The sequence below is a fragment of the Pteropus alecto genome, unplaced genomic scaffold (assembly GCF_000325575.1).
Source record: "Pteropus alecto unplaced genomic scaffold, ASM32557v1 scaffold95, whole genome shotgun sequence".
NCBI classification, from domain to species: Eukaryota; Metazoa; Chordata; class Mammalia; order Chiroptera; family Pteropodidae; genus Pteropus; species Pteropus alecto.
Genome location: NW_006441071.1, coordinates 22977138 through 23001142, shown reverse-complemented (window position 1 = coordinate 23001142; position 24005 = coordinate 22977138). Strand labels below are relative to the sequence as shown.

Below are 24005 nucleotides of genomic sequence, written 5' to 3'. Positions count from 1 at the left end.
GCCATTGAATGAGAAAAGTTATATAACTTTTTATGGACAGATCAGTTAAATGTTTGGCAAGTAACAAAGCTCTCTGGATCGTGTGACTACATACAAGAGATGCATATCAGTCAATGACAGCTGCTTCCTGACATAAAGCAGTTAATACTAAGCTAAACATTTTTATCGAATTTCTAAAGAGTACCACATTTATAACAAATTATAGAAATTTGATTGTATAGGTAAATAGCTCAAATTAATTTAAAGTAAATATTAGCCTCATCTCATTGCATTTGAACTCTAATACACTTATGGCAAATATGAGAATCACATTATTTTTAATACTTCCAATTAGAAAAACAATTATTTAAAAAGCCTTTGTGATCCAAAATTGTTGCCATGACCTTTTGGCTTTGCTCGATAGAAGAACTACCCAGAAATTAATTTTGGACTTGAAAATACTTTCTTGATCAAAATGAGGCCCAAAGGTGACAGAAAGTGGAGGGAAATACTTGGAATTGCTGCCATTCTTGGTTAGTCAATAAAGATGATTTTGCAGATTAATGGAAAAATAAGATTATCAAATATAATATACATCATCTTTTGAATTTTGCTCCATTTATTTTATTGTAAGTTTTTTTTTCTCATGTAGTCTGTCAAGCCTCATCACTTAATTTCTTTCAGCTTTCCCTTTTTGTTTCAAAAACTTTGTATTCACCTCTTTTGCTGAGAGAGCAGCTGTGAACTCTGTCTCCAATTGTTTCCAGTTCTTTGTTGCCTAGGACATTGCTGCTTCTCGTATGGTGAAAAATAGCACCTCCTCTATTTGCAAAGTACGGAAGCAGGGGAAGGTGACATGCTTGTGATGGTGACATGGGTGTTGGGCAGAAGCAGGCGGAACTGATTTGCATAAGTAAATCTTTATGGTGTTACAAAAATGTTTTCCCTCTGGAAATTGAAAAACAGAGCTCACACAGAGATATTTATGCAGAAATGAAATTGGAACTAGGTATAAAAACCCATCAGCTAAATTGAACGTGATGTAAAACTCTGAGCATTCTAGTGCCAGATAGATTATATTAGTAGAGATTCCCTTGGGAAGAGCCCTGGAGAAGAGCTTCCCAACCAGTCCGTGGACTGAGTGCATCAAAATTCCTGGAGTGCTGGTTATTCCCAGGGCCCTGCAAGGGCCAGTCAGCCTTGAACTGAGGGGGAGCCCAAGAATCTGCAATTTTATTGAGTATCCCTCCCTCCATTGGCTTGCAGTGAGTGGGTGTCTTAGTCGATCAGGCTGCTATCACAGAATGCCATATACTGGATAGCTTATAAACAACAAAAATGTATTTCTAGCAGTCTAGAGGCTGGAAATTGGAGATTAAAGTGCCGTCAAGGTTGGGTTCTGGTGAGTGCTTTCTTCCAGATTGTAGACTTCTTGTATCCTCACATGGTGGAAGGGTCAAGGAGGTCTCTGGGTTCTCTTTTATAAGGGCATTAATCCCATTCATGAGGGTTCTAACCTCATGACATAATCACCTCCCAAAGACCTTCCTAGTACCATCACCTTGGTCATTAGGTTTTCAGTTCATTAGGCTGAATTTTGGGAGGACACAAACATTTGAACCATTGCAGCAGGGAATCATTTGGAATTTTCCTCAACACTAGCCAGATTCTTTCATAAATCAGTATCTTTAGATAACAAGTCCCACGACTGTAGCATTTGCAGGTGCAAAAACTCCCACTGAGTGGGGTGGCTGCTGCCCAGCATCAGCTGCAAGTTAGAAGGGGCAAAGCAGAGTGCCCCACAGTCTCAGCACCCTCAGCCCTCTGTGCTGCTGAGAACTGCTCCTGACTAAAGATTCCAAAAGGAATTTTCTTAACTCATCTGTCTCCACTACCAGGAAACCCTCTTGTAGAACCTGAGCCTCCCTGTGTGAATTGGCACTGGGTCTTAAGTATCCTCATTAGAAAGGGCAACTGGCAGGAAGCCTGCTTCTGTGTGAGGTATCTTTGTATACTCAGATTTCTTGCTTTCCAAAACTGTATTCATCCTGGTCATCTTAGTCAATAAATACCCATTCACTAATATTTATTGGGTTCCTGCTGTCTGCTCTGATTTAGGCTCCAAAGATTCCAGGGAACAAGAGAAATAAGGCCCTGTGCTTATCGAGCAAGCTCATGGGTCACATCAGCATGTCCACACTCTCTTCTAAGCCCATCGGTCTCATAGATCATTTAGACCATGTCACCAACTTCCAGAATTGCGTTTCCATTTTTTTTCTGATTCATATTTTGTTCTGTTTATAGTCTGTAAAACTGAGCTAAAAAACAATGACTTCTCATAGGTGATTTTAGAAAACATCACTGATGATTGAAGGCTACTCTGCCCATTTGAGAAGCTGTATCAGCTCCTCTGGCTCTCAGGGAAGCGGTCTTTACTAAAGATTGTAGGTAAACTTCAGAACAATTGGCTTTCTGTTTAGATGTCTTTGGTCTATCGCTTGGAAAGGATTTATTTTGCTTTGGCCTCTGTTCCCTCTTGGCTCCTAAAAGGCAACTTTTTTCCCTCCATGAGCCTTTTTGTGTATTTAAAATTGAGCTGAAACTTGAACTTCCTATTGCTTTCTCAAATCTCAGAAAGAGTTTAGAATTTAGTGCTAAGAAATGTTCTTGGCCCTTTTTCAATTACATTAGTTTCAACCCTGTTTTTTTTGTTTTTTTGTTTTTGTTTGTTTGGTTTTTTTTTTTTTTTGTATCCGGGTGAAGTTCATGAGTAGAATTCCAAAAGCCTCTAGAGAGAAAAAGGGAGAAGTTCCTTTAAGGGTGGAATATAAAAGAGTAAACTTCATATAAAGAGGACAATAATTTGTGTCTATTGTTTTCCAAAATATACCCAGTTTACTGGTGATAGACAAGATGTTTTTAGTTGGTATATTGCTAAGTCTTGTTTATTTTATTATAATATATTTAATTTGATTAATCATGGCAAATGATGTTGGTTTTTCATTTATGACATTCATGTTTCCTTTTATAACAAGTTTATTTAAGTAAAAAAATGCAAAAATATTAAATAACCATACAGGTGGCATGTGAATATGATAAAAATTGCAAGATACACAAATGACAGAGTTTTACGAAACACTGTTTAAGTGGGTGACAGGAGTGAGCATCTTGTAGGAAAGATCCCAGCCCTACAAGGTCAAAGGTGAACACCCATCACCCACAGAAAGCAGGAAGCTGGTGGACATGTGCTTTAACTTAAACTAGAACACAAATTTTCAGTATATGCCATCCATGCTAGAGTAACAAGCTGTGTATGTTCAATTTAACCACTTATTGAGCGTCTACTCTGGAAAAGGAAATAAATCACATTTAAGGGATTGGGGAAGGCAGAGGATCCCAGATAGGGCTTTACAGTAAGAGCCTCAGGAGAGTATTCAAGACTTACATGAAAAGCAAATTGGACACCAGCCCAAAGGTCTGCGAGCAAGACCCTCTGAGGGAACCTGTATTACCAGCCAGAGCGCCTTCCCAAAACTTACCTGCTGATTTTATTACGAAGAACACTTGCAGTAGGATGATGCTAAGCAAGAACCTCAAACAGAGTAGGCTCTTAATGAAAGTGTAAAAGTACTTATAACCATTTTTTTCCCCAAAATGTAAAAACCATGAAGCAGAAACCAAATGAAGAAGAGCCATTTTTCTTATTGATATTTGGAACAGTATCCAGAAACAGAATTGTGCTAAGACATGTTCTTGGCCCTTTCCTCATCTGTGTTTTAACAGCATGGGGTCCAGGAGTGAAAATCCTTCTGGTTTCCCCACCACCCATCCTCCCTTGTGGCTTCCTACTGAATCCCTTAGTAACCTGACAGTAAAGTTCATCTTCCCACCAAAAGCAGCTCCCAGATTGTCCTTGCTCTCTGCAGTAGTTGAGGCCATGAAGGAGCCCATATCAGCATGTTGGTTTTGTGGGGGATCAGCTGAGAAAGTTCTCACAAAGAGATAAGAAATAGCAGAGTGGACCCATGCTACCAACCCAAACCACACATCCTAATGCATAATTAGTTGGAATGTAAAAGCTAAAGTCACCTAATCCAATCAGCAATAATTTTCATTCAAAGAGACATATCCTTTAGATTTTTCTTATTACTTGAGCAGAATAAATGGTTATACTCAACATCCAGGTGTTGAGTTTCCGTTTAGAATTGATGAGGAAACTCAACTCCTCATCCTTAGCTTGTGTTGTGTCGAGGCTTAAATGAGAGCAAGAGGACCTCCCACACTGAGTCTCTGCTCTCCCGACCTCAGCCCCTCAGTGGTGTGCATCTTTCAAGCTCTCTTCTTTGCCTTTAACTTGTTATTTTCCTCCACATTTGTTTTTTTATTCTTCAAATAACCACAATATAAAACTGAAGAATATGTTAAAATATAGGTATTGATTGAATATATGTGCCCTTTCTTATTAATTTTTAAAATAATTTTAAACATTTTCTTTTTGAAATTTTCCATGTCCAGAAGCAAAAATCAGTGACATTTCAGAAATGTCGGTGTTTGGGGCTGGTGGTGGGTTGGCTTTAACCTCTTGTAAATGAATGGCCTTTAAAAAGATTCTCTACTGTCATGTAAAACTTTGTGCTGAGTCTTGAGTGATTTTTTTTCACTTCAGAGCCCAAATTACAGTTTGCCTTGAGATAGGTACATAATCCCTCCATTCACAGTGGCTTTGTGGTGTGTACAATGAAGAAGCGTTAATGTTTGTTTGGGGTAAGGTAGCACTGGACCAGAGGTCTACCCTGCTGGAATGGAATAGCAGGAAGTGTGACAGTATCAGAGATGGGAGGAGATACAGGAACTTCAGGATTCTACGGGAACAGAGATCTAATCTGATCTGGGACTTTGGACTAAGCCCTGGTAGACTAGTCATCCCCTAGATCCTCATGATATCATATGCGATTTAGGCAGCCAAGAGTCTTCATTGAAATGGTGGCTTCTAGGTCACCTGTTCTCATCACAATCATCTTAGACAATTCACATGTCATTTTTCTGTGGTTGTCCATGATATAAGAGACCTATGGAGAAAAACTGTGACTTCTCACATTTGTTCCATTCACTCCTTCATTTAGCCATGCTTCGAGAGCTGACTATGTAGCAGGCACAGTGTTTGTGGTACACAAATGAGTGGATTCCAAGCCTTACTCTTACTGAACTAAGTGTAGTGAGAGACTTATCTGCAAACAAGCAGTTAGGGAGTGTGCTCCACTAGGGTATCCACAGATGCTTTGAGAGTTCAAAGGGGCAGGCCTAGCTGTGGGGGAGGAAGAGAAGAAATTTCTTCAATGGAGGTGAACCTTGATGGCTGAGGAGGCATTGATGGCCTGGCTTGTAGCCCCAGCTCTGCATTTGTACCCACTTGGTTTGCTGACTCGCAGCCAGGTTCCTCATCTCTGACATGGAAAGACAGCAGCCACCTTGTTTGCCTTTGAAGGTGGAAGAAGGTGATAGTGAGATGGCTTGTGAGGACACTCCCCTGTCTGAAGGTTCTTCTGCATGCCACAGCAGTGCATGCTTACAAGATGGTGGGCCTGCCAGGGCTTAGGGTTCAGTGTGTGGCTGTGAACTTCAGATTTGTCCTCATTAGACCAGCATAAGGAAGTCCTTTTGGTCACGACCCCATCTTCTTCTCTGACAATACCATCTGTCATTAGAGTCTGATTAAGGAAAACCCCATTCTTTTCCTTGCTAGCTGTGTGACCTTGTAGAAGTTACTTAATCAGTCTGAGTCCCAGGTTTCTTGTCTGTAAAATAAAGATGATGATAATAGTACATATTTTGTAGAGCGACTGTGAGAATTAAAGGAGATAATTTGTATAGAGTACCTGGTACATAGTGACTACTCTATTATTTGCTGTTTTGGGGACTGGAGGAGTAACCCGGAAAGGGTCACAGAGAATCAGGATAAGGCTCCTGCTTGGTCACTTCTTGTGGCTGGTCCTGCTGTGGTTGGAGTCACTGCTACTCACATAGCGCACTGGGTAGTCGAGAGAGGATGCCCCACTTTATTCTTCTTCTATGTTGTTGGTAGTATAATAAATGAGACCAAATGAATTCTTTATCACTATCGTGTATTCAGAAAATACTGGAATATTATTCAAGCCTTTAAAAGGAGAGAAATTCTGACACACTACACTACAGTAAGGATGAACCTTGAAGACATTATGCTAAGTGAAGTAAGCCAGTCACAAAAAGACAAATACTGTATGATTCCACTTACATGGGTTACCTAGTCAAATTCATAGAGACAGAGTTGAATGATGGATATCAGAGGCCAGGGGGAGAGAAGAATGGGGAGTTGTTTAACGGGTATAGAGTTTCAGTTCTGCAGGATGTAGAGTTCTGGAGATTGATTGCACAACAATGTGAATGTACTTAATACTACTAAACTGTACACTTAAATTTTGTTATGTGTATCTTACCACCATTTTTTTTTTTAGCTTATTAAGCATGTGCCAACTGTCAGGCACCATATTTGGCACAAGGAGAGACAGTATGAATAAAAACAAACATGGCCCCCATCTACCCTTATGGAACTTATAGACTGGTAGGAGAGACACGTGTTAAATGGAGAATGACATTAATGGGCAAAAGTACAGGAACGTATATTACAAAGAGTAGCTCATGGTACCATGAAAACCTACAATACAAGGACTTGACCTTGTCAGGGAGGCCAGGCCAAAGGCAAAGGTGAGCAGGACGAAGGCAAACCATTTTAGGAATGTGCAAAGTGTGTGCCAAGGCTATAAGAAGGGAGAGTTTGAAAAGACAGCGTGGTTGGAATGCAGAAGGTGGAAGAAAGTGTGTTGTGAAAAGTGGCTGGTGAAGATGGAGCAGCCAGACCATACAGCCTTGTTGGCCATATTAAGTTTTATCTGTCTTTCTGAGCAGAGTGGGAAATCTTTGAGGGTTTTGAACTGAGGATGGAAAAATGGACAGAAAAGCAGGTTTGTGTTTTGAAAAGATCAATCTGAAGGAATTTTTTTTTTTTTGAGAAAAAATATTATCAAATACTAAGAGTTGTCTTAATTTTCCACATGGGAAAAATTGAACAAATCTGCTAGGTCAGCGGTCCCCGACCTTTTTGGCACCAGGGACTGGGGCTCCTACGAGAATCTAATGCCTAATGATCTGAGGTGGAGCTGAAGCGGTGATGTTAGTGCTGGGGAGAGGCTGCAAATACAGATGAATCTCCACTAGCTAGCCTGCCGCTCACTTCCTGCTGTGCGGCCTGTTTCCTAACAGGCCACAGACCGGTACTAGTCTGCAGCCCCAGGGTTGGGCACCCCTGCACTAAGTGTTTCTCAGGGTCCCAATTTGGATACAGATGGACACTCATATCCCATAAGTCTTAACAGTTACAGGTTATAATTAAGCTAACAAACTATTATCAATATGTTCTATCTTCCTACCCTCGAAACATGTTTCTGTAACTAAAATGTCTAAAAATATATGTATAACTACGTTTTTTTATGAATAAGAGTCAGCAAAACAACAAAGATGATTGAATTTAACTATAAATGTACTGTCTTGGTATTCTGTTGGGTCAACGAGATGTGTGTGAGTGATAAAATAAAGATTTTATAGTTAAATTATTTTTTTTTCCGTAATTTTTTCTTTATAGAAAAATCACTAATGTTTTAATTAAGGTTTTCATATAATTTGTGTTCTTTTGACAAATATTGTTAGACGACTTTTCTTATTTTGTAACAGCTTTACTAAAATATAATTTGTATACCATACAATTCACACATTTGAAATGTACAACTTGAGTCATTTTAGTTTGAGATAGCTTCTCAATCATTTCAATTTAAAGAAACTTTGCCCTCCAGAGGGCATGCCAACTTGATTTGTTAGCAAAATCCTTAAAGCAGTACTTAGATCGAAAGAAACCATGGATGTAACATACCATGTTTCAAACGTGGTAATAGGCTCTCATACAATAAATTATTTTATCACAGAAAACATTAGAAAATTTTAATTCCATCATATAAATCTCTGTCACTTACACTACAACTTTTACTATCTTTTCAAGCAATATCTCAATCTAATACTATTGTAAAGCCCTGGCATCCAATTTTACACATGTTATGCCTGGACAGCTATACAGATTTAAGAGCAACAAAAATGGTTTGATTCTCTAAACTGTTCCTTGGCTGCCATGTGCAGGTGTTAGAGGACCTCCTGAACCACAAATTGGAATATGAGGAGAAGCAAGAATATAGACACTTGGCACAACTGGGGAGGGTGCTTCATTGTTCAAAGATCAACTGTATCATGTATCTGAAAGGAAGGAATTGACAAGTTTATTAGCTTTTTCTCTTATCCAAGTGTTCTAGCTGCTCACATCCTCTCTGCACTCTGAAGCAGCCCCCATCACTGCCACTGCTGTATTAGTGGTGGCAAAATCCTCAAATGTCTGGCGCTTTCAGACTCAGTTGCCAATTCTTTTGAGGATTCAAGGCAAGAGATGTAGGGGAGCGGTTCCCTGTGGCCTAAACAGTGTTAGTCACAAGAGCCGATGTTTAGGATTACTCCAAGTCACTCAGACTTGCGTGGTGAGGAGGAGGAGAGAGGGAAAGGGATCTTTGAGGGCTTCTGAAGCACAGGGTCCAGGGTAAAAACCCCTCTGCCCAGGGTTTAGGATGGTTCTACCCTGTATCAGCATTCAGCAGGCCTTTTTCCAAGCCCATCCCATCAGCCTGTTAATCGTGACATAGACCAACTCTGCCAGGTGGTCCTTTCTTACTGTGTTCCTTTTGAAGACAGCTGACTGCGTTTTTTGCTTGTTCTGTCTTATTAGGCACTGGTGAAAGTGGCAAGAGCACCTTTATCAAGCAAATGAGAATTATCCATGGGTCTGGTTACAGCGATGAAGACAGAAAGGGGTTCACAAAGCTGGTTTACCAAAACATATTCACTGCCATGCAAGCCATGATCAGAGCCATGGACACCCTGAGGATACAGTATGTGTGTGAACAGAATAAGGTAAAGCGTTTTAGGGGCATTGGCCCTACTTGTGATTGCATGCTTTCCTACTCTGGTTAGCAGATGACTTTGAACAAAAAGATTTACCAAGTGCTTTGGTTAGAGGCCAAAAGAAACTCTTGAGCTAAAACCCTACAGCAGTGTGATGAATTTAGTCTGCCCTGCAGTCTTCTGCAGTTCTGTCACAGTATTGGTGTGGGGCTGCCCCATGTGCAGAGGTTCAGAAATGTGGGCCGTCATTTAGGTTGCTGCTTATTTCAGTCACTGAGAAAAGGAAGATATTTTAATTCCATCATATAAATCTCTATCACTTATACTACATTTTCTCTTTCAGCTAAGATACTCGGTTAATTTTTCATTGGAGCAATGGAGGCCTTGGGTTTACAATGGCCAACTTTTCAAGAATTCCCAGTCTTAGGGAACATTTTCACACATGCCCTGCAGACTTCTCAGAGAAAGCACTGAGTTTTGTTTATTTTGGGAGCTGGCCCTTCTTGGGAATTAAGTAATAGCTTATGAGAGAGGTGCTTATGTCCCAGCTAGCAATGGACTCCGAAAAAGTAATGATATCAAGCTGGCATTGGCTTTCCTATCACCGCGGGTTATTTAAAATACAAATCTGTTTAAGATTATGGGAAAATAATGAGGCAGGGGGGTGGGAGGAGGAGGCAAATAAAATTTTATATGGTATACTGGAATGCAAATCTGTCAGAAAATACTATGTATGAGTTCATTAAGAATATGGATTAGAAATAGAGTTTATTTAAAATAATACCAATTTATAACATGATGTGATGATAAAGAGAAAAATTATGCCTAAGATGAGTCCCTCATGGATCTATTAAAAAGAAATTTGGCTGCTAAAATGCTAGAATTGCACGGGCTTTGGTGTAGACCCCAAGGGCAACTTTATCATGAACTTGTGGCACCCGTATTCATGTATATTTTATATAAATATAAACAAAAGTTTTTGAAGCAATCTGAATTTTTACTCAGTGACTGGATTACATAGAAAAACAGCATGCACCATATTTTAGACTTATTTTTACACTATGTCTGCAAATCATGTCTTTACTACAATTTCCTTGCAGTCTTGAAGAAAAGAAAGAATGTATCTTGCCTACAGCTTTAACCTTCAACAGTGTTATCCTGAAAAATGTGTGTGTATGTTGAAGTGGGTTAGCCTTTACTATATCTGGTGTGAAGTAATGTCAGAGGTGCATATTGAGCCATTGGGAGATTCTAGAGGTGACTGATGATTCCTTTACGGTTTCGAGTACATGAATTACATCGTTCTGAACACGTGCAGTTCTTTTTTAATCACCTTGTACAAAGTATTTTAAAAATTAAGGCCTCTGTGGAAATTTAAGATTAGGAGAAGAGGTATGTCTTGCAGTTCAGTTAATCTATTTTTCTCTGTTGTAAAATGCATTTTGTTTCTCAGTCATAGTGGAGTGACTGGGGAAAGCTTAGAATTTAGGAATGGATTTGTAAACAGACCTATTGGGTAGAAAATGCTTAAGTATAAGTCAGTTCTGCTTACCTTGGCAACGTGTTTGTAAAACCCAATCAAATTTAGTAATCAAGGTCTCTGGGTTTTTGTTTTGTTTTGTTTTTCCTCAAGGTCTTCTAGAGGTACTCTGAGTTTATATTTTAAACAAAAAGGTTTTATGGGGTTCGACATTCCACTACTTTTTTCTTTTCTCTCGATCTTAATTCTTTTTCATAAGGCCACTTCCATTGGTCTGCTCATCTGTGTTGGTTTCCTACAGCTGCTGTACCAAAGTACCTCAAACTGGGGGCTTCAAAGAGAAATTTATTCTTTCACAATTCTGAAGGCTAGAAGTCCAAAATCAAGGTTGAGTGGTTCCAAGTGGAGTCTCTGACGGAGACTGTTCCATGCTTCTCTCCTGACTTCTGGTGGTTGCTGGCAATCTTCGATGTCTTTTTCATTCCCTTCCTCTGTCATCATATCCATTTCTCCCGCTTCCCCCCACCCCCTCCCCAGTGTGTCTCTGCATTCACATGGTATTCTCCTCTGTTTGTGTCTAAATTTTCCTCTTATAAAGACACCAGTCATTGGATTAGGGTCCACCCTAATCCAGGACGACCTTATCATAACTTGATTACATCTGCAAAGATCCTATTTCCAAATAAAGTTACTTCCTGAGGTTGCAGTTTGCATGAATTTCAGGGGGACACTATTCAACCCTGCACAGTCTTCCCTCTGACTCCCCCCATTCATGTCCATCCTACAAGCAAAATACATTCACCCCATTCCAGTATCCCCCAGAGTCTTAACCCATTCCACCATCAACTCTATGTCTCAAATCTAATCTAAATATGAAGTCAAAAGGTCCCAAATCTCATTATTTAAATCATCTAATATAGGTGAGACTGGATATGGTCCATCCTGAGGCAGAATGACCTCTCCTTCCACAGACCTACGAAACTATGAAACAATTCAACTGCACCTCCTCTCTCCTCTCATTTGAGGTATCCGGCTTCATTCTCAAGGCCTTCTTTCTTTCTACTTCAAGTACCTACTTTCGTGCTTCATAAACTCCCTCTTATCCCTCAGATATGTGCCTGGGAAGAAAAACATGCTGAAATAGCTTAAGGAGAGGCAAAGGATTGAGTGGAAAGAACACTGGATTGGTTCCCAAAAATCTGGGCTCTGCTCATGGCTCCCCTGTGGGTCTCAGGCAAGAGTCAGCACACTTATCCTGTAAAGGGCCACAGAGAAAATATTTTTGGCTCTGAGGGCTATCTGGTTTCTGTGGCAACTACTTAGCTCTGCTGTTGCAATGCAAACAGCAGCCATAGGCAATGCATAAATGAATGTGTGGGGCTCACTGGAAACTCTATTTGCAAAATGTAAATGCCATTCTTAACTCATGGGCCATATGAAAACAGGCCACAGGTGGATTTAGTTGCCCACCCTAGTCCTAGGAGAAGCCATGTAACCTCTCTGGTCTTGCATTTCCCTATCTGTTAAATGTAGACCACACGTGCTCTGTCTACTTCATAGGCCAACATGAGCAAAACAAAGTGCTTTACAAATTAAATGGCACTCAAGAAACATGAGGTTAATACCGGGGCAAGTTCAGAAACCAAAAATGGACTCATTGTTTCTTCTGTTACTTGTCTAGGTCATTTTCATCCATTCCTTCTTGTTTTTTCTCTAGTGGGCTAGTCCTGATTCTAAACATGAAACTGTAACAAAGTACCATGCTCACTTAGGCCATAAAATGATAAATTGATTAGTGTTCCAACAGTATTAAGTAATTAGTTTAAGAAGCATAATATATATTAAATTCTTTACAAAGTATCGCATCGCTTAAAACAATTGATTATTTAAGACAGGGATGAACAACCTTCACTAGCTTTTATTTTCACGGTGGCGTGTGTCCTCTCTCCCTCAGTTCTTATTGCTGAGTGTTTATCTGATTTTTTTTCAGAGCTGGAAACACTTTCTTAAATGTATCTAGAAGGAAATGAAAAGTAATTTTAGAGGTTTTTAAAATTTCAATGTTAGTGAGATTATTGTTCTGCTAGGTTGTTGAAAATCTTTGCCTATTATTTGACAGGCTGCTTATGAAAGGAAGTTTATCAGAAATTTAGTTCAGCATTTGATTTTTAACCAAAATGTTCTTTCAATTAAGATATAGCCTTGAATAATCTTTTCTTCTACCTTGCCTGTTTTATTTTTAAAGAAATGATTAATAAGTATTTGTTCACTCTATTGATAGGCCTTAATTTATATGACTGTCTCTCAAGAGCGTTGTATGGGCACAGTTTAGAATTTATGACTTCTTGAACCAATATTACAAAGGCATTTGCTTGGTGGCAGACCTCTTAAATTTGAGTTAGCTTATAACTCATGTTTACTAGTGATGATTTCACCGAAGCCCAAAGAGTTTCATTTTTTGTTGTTGTTGTTGCTTGTAGTGCCTCCAACTTGGAAAATTTTCATTCTAGGCCTGTCCCGCGGTAAAGGAAATCTTTCTGATCCCCTTACAGATTCTGTAGTATCTGCTTGGATGATTTAGATACAGAATTTCTCATTGCGAAAAGACAGCCTGCCTGACTTCTCAAAAGCCTTCTAGTTCTATATTCAGTGATCCCTAGAAAAATTAATTAGGTCTATAGGCCCTCTTAGCAGCACACCCCAGCTTCTTCTCTGATCCCCTTGCTTTTAGGAGCTTTTAGCTACTCTTAGGTCATGTCATATTTGCATGTAACCTACACAAATTTGATTGTAAGGGCTCATCCCAAACACAAAAACATTTTTGAAAGGAGAGTGAATGATTAAACAGTAAGAGGAGTATTTTGCCAGCCATTTCACTCCAAGTACCTCATTTAAGTCAGTGTTTCTAGAAGTGTGAGGTCTTGAAATGCCCTTCAAAGAGCATCTTACTCGTCCATTAGATTTTGCTGAATTCCAAGTCTCAGTTGAGATGGTGGGCTTGGGCCATCTCGCCAACCACAGTTCTTGAAAGGCTGAATTTGGGGGGTTGAATTGCCTCACGAGGCTTCTGCTTGTTCTATTTGAAATTTGCAGGTTGTACATTTGGGTAAGCATACTTTTATCATCAATTCTCTGCAATGTCTTGCGTTTCAGCCCCTTGGACTGCTGAGTTTATCAGACAACAGGACTTCCAAAGCAGTGGTCGGTTTGCAGTCTTGTCTGCACATGGGTATTTTCTGTTGCTGCCCAGGGCACCAACCTTGAAAGCAGGAGCTAAGTATTCTTGGAATGCAGCCTGAGCTTTTGGATTGATGTGTGGAAGCTTCCCAGGTGATTCTGATTAGGCAGCCAAGGTTGAGAACCACTGATATATGTACCTTAATATTGTTTGGAGGTGTTCAGTTTGGATTTGATTAGTCTATCAATCTTTCCATAGTGGGAGGGAGACTTCTGGTAATCTTTCCTATGGAATGATCTAATTAGTCTCCACCCAAAGATAAATTGAGAATGTTTGTTTTGTTCAGCCATGGCTGCCTTGGATAGGTGACGATAGCCTTGACAGCATCTCCAGGGGACATTTTTGAATTCAGGTCAGATTCTGTGTTTATTTCCATTGAGTCTCACAGGGGCCCAACACAGCATCATGCCCAGAGCTTCCAGCAATGGGTGGGGTCAGGGAAGAGGAAAAGGCTGCATCTCATCTTCCAGAGATCACATTAGTGGCACCTTCTTGCCCTCCTTTTTCTCTTGTCCCTACGTGGAAATTATAGTTTTTTTTTAATCAGTAAAGAATCAGGGATACAGGTTTTGTTGATAACATACCCGAGGTGTAGATTTTTGTTTATAATAGAAATAGCTTACAGTTTTGTTTTGTGAGTAATTAGAAACATGACACATTAGGAAATTAAGTAATTGTATATTTTTAACTCATTGTTGATAGATATTTTTATTTATTGAGATGATAATTTACCAGGTATTGAACTTAAGCATCAGATATTGAACTACATTTAAGCAACGAAGTCTGGTATTTATGGGATAGGATCACAGGTAATGACATGTTTTAACACCAAAAGAACTTTGATAATGTCTCACATCTCTGTATATACAACTTTTCCAGCTTAACTTTTCATTCTCAGAAAGCAAGAGGCTGAAGTTACAGAAGAGTCTGTTAAAGATTCATATGAGGAAATCAGGCCCTGTTAAGTGAAAATGGTCAATTTATGTCACTTTTTATAGACGAGTTTCTCAGAGCTTGAAGTATTTTAAGACCCTCTTATTTTCTCATTTTTAAAACATCTGTTTAAATATATTTTTAAGTCCTACTTTCTCATCCAATTTGAAAAGTCAGATTCTACATGAGTCTCTGGGAACAGGGAGGCCCATGTTCAGAATTTGGCTGTAGCCCAGGGTTGCTGGTTCTCTGGCAGATGTTAAACTTAGCTCTTTATTCCCGTGCCTTATTGTAAATTAAAAATCACATGGTACATTTTTCTCCTAAGAACTGGGAGTTCTAGTTAGTGGCACAACAACAACAACAACAACAACAATAACAACAACAACTTCTCCACCAAAATCCTAGGCTGGAGTTTTTCTATTTATGATAATCGTTCTCTGCTTAATTGATGTGATATTAGTGTGAAGTTGCTATAATCAGAGCTTGAAATGTAAGAGTTTGGACAATAGAAAAGAATAGGATGGAGAAAGAACTGGTTTTCTTCTCAATCACTGTCACAAGTAAATCTGATCACCCATCCCCTTTACGCCTGGCATGGGAGATGAGTTTTAGGACCAATGATTCATTAGATTGATTTGTCCATTGAAATATTAATTTCTTCTCCTACCTCAAGGCTAGGTATGAACCTACCACATCCAAAGAAATGCTTTCAAAAATCAGGCGAGATCTCACAAAAGTTACAAACAATCCAGGAACTAGTGTGACTGCCAGTCTACATGGACATCTGTCCATCTATCCAACATATGTGAAATATTCGCCTTGAGTCTTTTCAATTATATCCAATTTTGTTGCTATCTTAAAATATAAAGGGAACCATATAAAACACCCTCACAAATCAATACTCTAATAAAAGTTAAATCATCAATGATGCTAGTTAAATTTTTGTTAGAGCTAAAGTCCTTCACTATTTGCCTTCTCCACATGGCAAAGCTGTGCTCTCATTTTCTGATAGTAGAGAGGTAACAGATGTGTCATTACTGCTGTCCCCTCAGACTTGCTTTTTCTGAACACCCAGTGACTTCAGAGGTGAATGAATGCCATAAATTTATGTCAAGAAGTAAATTACCCGCTCCCCCCCAGGGTTTGTTTTGGAGTCTTGCCAAGGGAATCACATGTTCATCAAGTACTATTGAATTTAGAGGTAGATTTTCTTATTTATTGGTTAATAAGCTCTGCAATATTATCCCAGGAAAAACTTACTAGGAAGCATCCTCTGTGTATTAAAAGCTTTTTTAAAGAGGATAGGGGGCTCAAATGTGATACAGTAACTAATCCAACAGAAACAAATTGTTAAAAGGGTGTGTGTGTGTGTGTGTGTGTGTGTGTGTGTGTGTATGTGTGTATGTGTCTGTGTGCACATGCACCTGCTGGTGGATGGTTATGTTTACCAGTAAACCTCCTTTTAAAATAAAAGCCACATTCATTAGAAACCAGAACAGCTTTTTTGTTTGTTTGTTTGTTTGTTTTTGTTTTTTAGTTGACACTTGATTTTGGAAGCTTAAATGTTTTCAGGGAACTTTGAGAGATTATATCTCATGTACTTCATCTTGATTTGTGATACATAAAACTCTTGTCAGGTTTAATTAAGAGTGATCTAAAGTATGGTAAAGTCACTTTCACATTGTTACTATTGCTTAGCATTTTGTAAATTCAAATTTTAAAATATTTTGGCACTTTCTTTTTGTAGTTAGAAGTAAAGATTTGTTTAAGTTGACCATTTACAGGATCTGGTTAACTAATTGTTTGCTTTTGCATATGATTGTATAATTTATTAGGAGTAGAGAAAGGTCTAGAAAGTTTTTCTAGATTCTCTTTCAAAGACACATCTAGTCTTTTAAACGTTTAAACAGTTAAGGTGGAGTTAGTTACAAAAAGATTGAGGTCGATAAGAATGGCTGCTTGTATTTTAGGTGCCTCTAAGTTCTTACCTTCCTTTTATCCTGAGAGCAGTGGAAGTGGTTGAAGGATGGCATGCAAGGGAGACCAATATGACTGACCAGTAGTCACCAATTCCCCCCAGTGCCTGAAACTCCTGCCCCCTCCTGTTGTATCTCTGCTTTGTGTTGATGTGGAATGTCTTCCCTATTGAGTTGTGTGGAGGCTTCACGTTGGGATTTTATCACCATCATCATCATAATCATCATGATTTGGGTCATTTGATTGTTGGAGCCCTAACAATGTTAGTAATTACCCCAAATAAGAAAGTTTCTCTTTCCAAAGTCAAGTTAGCATGCTCTCTCTCTGTGTACTAGATAAAATAGACTATAGCTGATATAATATTGATTTCCTGCCTTGCCTGTCATTTACGGTTTTAACAGTCTTGGGCAAATTATCAAAGCTTTCAATATTTTTTATTTTCTTCCTCAAATGAAGGCTATGTTGGCTTCTGGTGATATTATAAAATTTAAACATATGGGTAATGTACATTAAAAAAAAACAACAAAAAATCATATTCTACTGTGTCCTGAACAAGTTACTTTTTCCACCAAAATTTAAAAAATTATTTTATTTTTTTTACTAACTTCCCAGTTAATAAAGGCAGTACATCAATTACAGTGTTATATCTATCAGTATAGACTGTTTTATTTCATATAATCCAACAGTTTTTTTCAGACACAGTTAAAAAATACCAGAATAAGAAACAGAAAGACATATATACCAGACTTGCAATAAGAAAATCCATGTTCCAGAATGTGTATGGTTTGTGGATGCATCCTCACACCCTTCCTGAGGATAAGAGCATTTTTTAGGTTTTTAATACCTGTTTTTGAATGAATGAGGGAATGGATGGATGGATGAATGAGTGTGCCTTCTTCCTGCAGATGCTGGCATCTGCATCTCCTGGTGCTCTTACATGTCACCACAAGAAGAGGTATCTGTGGACAAGAACATCCCTCATGGAAATCTTGGATCAGAATGACAGAAAGATGAGGCAGAATCCATGTAATGTCTTTCAAGTTGCTTGATTTAACATTTTTTTTTTAATGATGAGGTGAAAGAATTAGAGAAAGAATATTTCCTAACAAATGATGCTATTTCTGGTGATTTCTTTACTCCTTCACTCGAGAAGGAAGGTCCAGGCTGGACCGAGTAGTTGGCTCACTCAGGCTGTCCCCACACCTGAATTTACCCAGACAATGGGCTTTGTGTTAAGGGAAACAAGAGCTTGTCTATTTGGATCATGCTCTCCACTTTCTTATCTATAGGGCACAAGTCATTATCACTGTGGTTAGAGTGGTCTGTTTTTATTTTTTCTATTTTCCCAGAGATGACTCATTTTATTGTTAGCAAAGGTTTGACTTGATGTCCTTCCTAACCCTTATGCAAGGTCAAGTCTTCCTTTAATTTGGTTATGAAAACCTACTTATGATAGTTTTGCTTCTCTGCTTCCAGGTTGATGATATTTCTGCCGCTATATGTTAACATGAATGACTGATAGAGGCTAATGGTCATTTCCACCTAGAAAATGGTGAAGATCCAGCCCGTGGCAGTAGGAGGCACTTGACACATACTTGTTTTATGAATTAAATGAATGGCACAAGCTCTTAGAAAAGTTCTTTCTAAGTGAAAAGTTAGGCTCAAGAGAGGATAAATAGACAATTAGTCTAGATCCTAGGGCTTCAAGAATATAATGGCCTATTTCCCTGGAAGAACATTCCTCTGAGTACAGGTTTCCCAGCGGCCCCTAAAGCCTCAGTGATTCTCTCCACAGTGCCCCCAGGGCATGTGCTGTGTGCCTCTTAGTCTTCATCTGTCCTTGCGGTGTGAAGCTGTTACATGACTGTCTCTCTCAGCTTCCTTTGAGCTCAAAGGCAATGCTACATTCATGTGTTTCTTCCAGCTCTCAAAGATGATACCAAAAACAAAAACAAAACCAAAAACACAAAACAAAAACTGTTTTCAGGTGGACAACATCAGAAAACTCAAGTTGTTACTTTGTATTAAGTTTTGGTATTAAAAACAAAATGAAATGCACCTGGTAATCTGTATTACCAGACAGGCTTTGCTTTAACGAGCATCATGGCTCTTGTCGGCAGCATCTCCATGACTCTGCTGCTGCTTATTCAGCTCCAACTACGGTGACCTCCTCTCTTTCGGCCCCAGTATTCACAATGCTCCTTCAAGCCCAGGACTTTGCACATGTTCTTCTCTGTTTTTTCCTTCTTTCTTCGCCTAGCCAAGACTTTCTTGATGTCCACTAGAATGGAAGCTGCACGAAGGCCAAGGACATCTCTGCTATTACGCACCTCTGTGGCTCTAGTGCTTGACATGGATGTAGGCCAGTTTGCCAGAAACTTATCTATTGAAGAACCAATTTTTGGAGCAAAGGAATCTGAGTTTTTTTTTTTATGATCCCACAGAAGTGATCTTAGGGCCACATTGTGTTCTTTTTTGAACTTGTCTCTGTCAAACCATCCAGCCTCATCTGCTTTCGCTATTGGATTGTGGTTTCCAGCATATCCCATGCCTCTCTGTTTGCTCATGTTCTCCATCTGTTGGAATATCCTGCCACCCATTCCCTTTGCACTCATAAACAACTGACTTCATTTATTCATCTTGAATATGGCATCCAATACCATAGCAAACTTTCTTTGACAACCTCCTGCTTCCATCCGCCTTGGGGTTAGGCTCTCTTTCCAGTGTACCTGTAATGCCTTGCATTGACCATATTTACATTATAATTCTTTATGTACCTTTCCCACTTTAGGCTGGGAGTTCTTTGAGATTGGGAATCATGTCCTGTTTATCTCTGCATCAATTTGGGCTCAATAATGGTTAGTGAAGTAACAATTAAAACCTTGTGTGAAAATAAATACAAATTCAGAGCTGTCTTAGGGCTTTGTCCGGGTTGATATCCACAATCTCGGAGCATGACTGAGCTGTTCTTTCATGTGATATATTTTTGCCTCTCCTTGCATTTGAGATCATGATACTAGGCAAAAAGAGACAGAGTCTACATGACCATGATTTTCTTTTTCTGAGGAAACATTTAGCAATTGGAAATATTGCTTCTGAGTTCCAGGATAATCAAGAAGTTTGAATAGTTATAGGGCTCAAAATCCAGTGTAGGAAACTTGGGACCAGCCATGTTCAGTCAGCTCTTGGGATGTGTTTGGTGAACTGCAAATGTGTCCTGTCTGTGAAAGTCAGGTCAGTGGCAATGACCCTTTTTAAGCTGAATCAGCAGGTAGCTGTTTTGGAATCTCATAGAGGGGAAAAACAGCTCTGTAGGAAAAATGGCTTATTTATGAGTTAGAAGAGAGATTCAATGAATAATATCCTCTTCAGCAGCTAATTTCTAAAGTAATTGAGAAATAAGACAAAGAAGTGAAGTATATGGTGACCAAAATGTCATGTTAGTCTAAAGCTCAGGGCAGAGAATGTGGCTTATAACTAAGTCATGTAATCTGACTAATACTGAACCTAGAATGTGATAAATACACTTACCCATAATGTCATCATCAGCTCTGGAAGACCCCAGGCCTCTCCTCAAGGGGCAGGCCTCTAACAGTATAGAAGAAAGGATAGGGGCAGAGGCCAGGAGTGTTACTCAGCTAACATACCTGCTGTGAGTGTCACCTGTGTCATAGCACTTACCATGGGCCATCTCCTCCCATACTTAGCTCCCTAAGGTTGGAGACTGTAACAAATGTGAATCTGTGCCAGTGTGGATATGATCAGTTTCCCCCTCTTTGGAGATCCAGAAACTGAGGTTTATTGAGGGTTAAAAAATGTCCCCAAGATCATACAAGTGTTACATGGCAAAGCTGAAAGCTGAACCCAGATGGTCTGACTTCCCAGGCAGAGCTGTTAACCACTGTGCTTTACGTTTCTCTGTGGGTGATATAAAGTACGTGCAGTGGCAGATCTTGAGTCCTTATTCAAAGGTTTGATGATGAAAGCAGTAAATTACTTGAAAGGAAGCTTCTCTTTCTCAAAAGCTGTTCTTGGCCACTTTCAGACAATTCCTTTCTCCCTGGCTCGTATCCAACTAACTCACACAACTGTCAGTGTTATCTCTATCAATATTTACATAAAGGAGTCATATAATTTAAAAAGTAACAGAAATATCAGGGTTTTGCATCTGTTGGATGAAGTTTGAAGATCGAAGAGCTTTCCTTTAAGTGGATTTGAAATGGTTGCATGGAGAATATTTTAAAATTTTACTTTCCTAGAAGAGAAAAGTAAATAAGCCAGAGATGATTTCAAATTCATTTTGCAAATTGAAACAAACAAACAAAACATGACAGTGACCTTTGAACTAGTGCCAGAGAGTCCAGGAAAGATCAAATAAGACCTGAAGAGTATATTCTGATAGTGGTATAAATAGGACTCATTTTAACTCTGATATTCTTCCTGGATTATGTCTCAAGTGTGGTTATAAGTTTTAACTCACCTGACTCCCAGTTCATTCAGACTTCTAGACTTTCTCATTAGTTTGGTCTAATTCAGTTGGAAGAGACAACGGAGGAGAAAGAAGAGGGGTGTGAACATAATCTCTCCTTTCTCCCTGCAAAGACACACACACATTGCACCTCCAAGCTGTCTGTTTCAATGAGGAATGGTCCCTGATTCTCAGTGCCTATCAGTGAGCTGGTGCATGGGACCCATATGGAGAATGAAGTATTTTCTGTTGTCTATGCAACCTTAGGAACACTTTGACTGACACTCTTGGGGTTTAAGAGTAAGGTCTGTTCTGGGAAGCAAAGCAGGCTTTGGAACTGTGCCTTTGTGGCTAGTGAGCTAGATAACTTGGGCAAGTTGCTGGTCCTCTCTGAAAATGCTTTCTTTTTTGTACAATGAGAGAACTGTATCATGTGATCCTTAAATTTCCAAACTATAGAGGAATGAAAGACCCTTCTTAGAACTGGAGAATAATAAAATCTGGAATTGCATAAGATTATGGCCATCTTGGGAAGGTTTTTTAAACCTCTATTCCCTTCTGATTTAAAAAAAAATAATTTTTTTTTTAAGTTGAGAAAATGTCTGGTGCCCTGGGATCTTGGTGCCTGACATTCAAATCTCCTGGGTAGTTCTAATATGGAAGCACTTTGGCCCCTTCCTAACTTTGGCTAGTTCCGAGAGCATCTCCCTTTCCCCTCAAAAGCTGGACTGCTTCATCACTTATCAGATAATCTTAAATCCTAGAACATCTCCAGACAAGATGCCTGCTCACTCCTCACCCACTTCTCCCCAGGGACACTTTTCAACCTAACTCCCTACAAATGGGTCCTGAGAGCGGCCTCCTAATTATATCCTGGAAGCCTGATATAGAAAGGGCTAAAGGGAACATTCCATCTCTTCTCCCTGGCTGTCCCAAGGGTATCTTGGGTCACAGATGGAGGCTTGCTCATTGGTGAGATGCCCAGAGGCCACTGACTGGGAACCAGATGTTCAACAGGACCCATCTGAGAGCAGTATGCTTTGGCACAAGGGTCCTCCCACCATGTTAAGGCTCGTCTGTTTAAATGTGATTAAGGATTCTTGGTTAATATTGAGATAAAGCACTCATTCCATCTAAAGCCCTGTGAAGTAAAAGCCCTCAAGTGTCACCCCAATGAGACTATATTCAAAAGGAGATTCATCCTGAATCCCACTCAGAAAGTTGGATTATAGAGTCTTAGAATTTCAGAGCTGGAAGGAACCCTCAGTTATCTTCTAGGTCAACCCAGACCTTTTTGTGGTTTAGATAACCGAAATCTAAAGAGGTTAAATAATGTGCCCAAGGCAAGTTAGAAGGACTAGAAAAATCTCAGTAGGGTTCTGTTTCATGTCAATCTAGCACGGATCTAAATACAAGTCTTAAAGAGGGGTTTTGAGTTTTTTAACATCAGCTTGTCAGAAGTCAAGATGAATTGAGGCATATGAAAAGTGCTCATTCTCTTCCTCACCCCCTTTTTAATTCATGCTTTCTATAGGTTGGGGGTCATTTTTTGTTTCTGTGTTCTTCGAATGACTTTAACTCTCAACTTTTTTAAAGAAAAATTTCACAACTAGAAAAAGACCAGAAAGAACAGCACAGTAAACACTCATATACACTCAACCAGTTGGTAATAGATACTCCCCTCCACATTTTTGGCAATACGCACAACATACGCACAAACGCACGCACGCACACACTTTATGTAAGTAAAAGTCAGCCGCAGGCATCATGATGTTGCCCTTAAATACTTCAGTGTCTTCTTAGAACCAGGGAATTCTGTGATACCATTAGCATACTCAGGAAGGTTTACTTTGTAGCTGTAATATTAAAAAATATAAAATGCAAGTTCAAATGTCTCCATGTGCCTCCAATATGGCCTTTATAGATTCTCTTTTTTAATCCAGGAACACGTCAAGTACCCTCATTACATTTAATTGTCATCCTTATTCTCCTTTAAATTATACCCCCCCCCCCTACCTTTTTTATTTTATCTCTAATTACACTGAAATTTTTGAAGGGTCCAGGCCAGTTATCTTATAGAGTGTGCCCAAATCAGGATTCATGTTTTTGTTTTCTCATTAGATTTAAGCATTTTGGCAAGAATATACATAGAAGAAGCCTCATACTCCATGTTGAATGTAAAATGGTGCAGCCTCTTTGGAGGAGAGTTGAGCAGTTCCTCAAAGAGTTAAAACAGCATCCATATGACCCAACAGTTTCTCTTCTAGAGATACACCCAAGAGAATGGAAAACATATGTCCACACAAAAACTTATAAATAAATATTCACAAATTGAAACAATCATGAAAAACTTACCAAAAAGTAAAAGTCCAGGACCAGATGGCTTCACCAGTGAATTCTACCAAACATTTAAAGAAGATTTAATACCTATTCTCCTCAAACTCTCCCAAAAAATCAAAGAGGAGGCAATACTTCCCAACACATTTTATGAGGCCAATATTACTCTGATAAAGATAACCTGGTAAAGATAACACACACACAAAATTACAGACCAGTATCTCTCATGAGCACAGATGCAAAAATCCTAAATAAGATACTAGTGAACTGAATACAGCAATGTATTAAAAAGATTATACACTATGATCAAGTGGGCTTCATACTAGGGGCACAGGGTTGGTTCAACATATGCAAATCAATTAATGTGATATACCACATAAACAAATTAAAAAATAAGAATCATATGATCATATCAATAGATGCAGAAAAAACCTTTGACAAGTTATGGCATACATTTATGATGAAAGCACTTACCAAAATTGGTATAGAAGGAAAATACCTTAACATAATAAAGGCCATATATGACAAACACTTAGCCAACATTATACTTAATGGTAAAA

The 24005-nt window shown here is 39.1% G+C and overlaps 1 protein-coding gene across 1 annotated transcript in view; it reads left to right on the top strand.

Moving 5' to 3' along the window:
* Window positions 1–24005, top strand: part of GNA14 (G protein subunit alpha 14) — a 154934-nt gene that overhangs the window by 68995 nt on the left and 61934 nt on the right. Inside the window, exon 2 of the mRNA XM_006918454.3 lies at window positions 8834–9018. Coding sequence (XP_006918516.1) covers window positions 8834–9018 — 185 coding nt within the window. The remainder of the gene's footprint in view (window positions 1–8833; window positions 9019–24005) is intronic.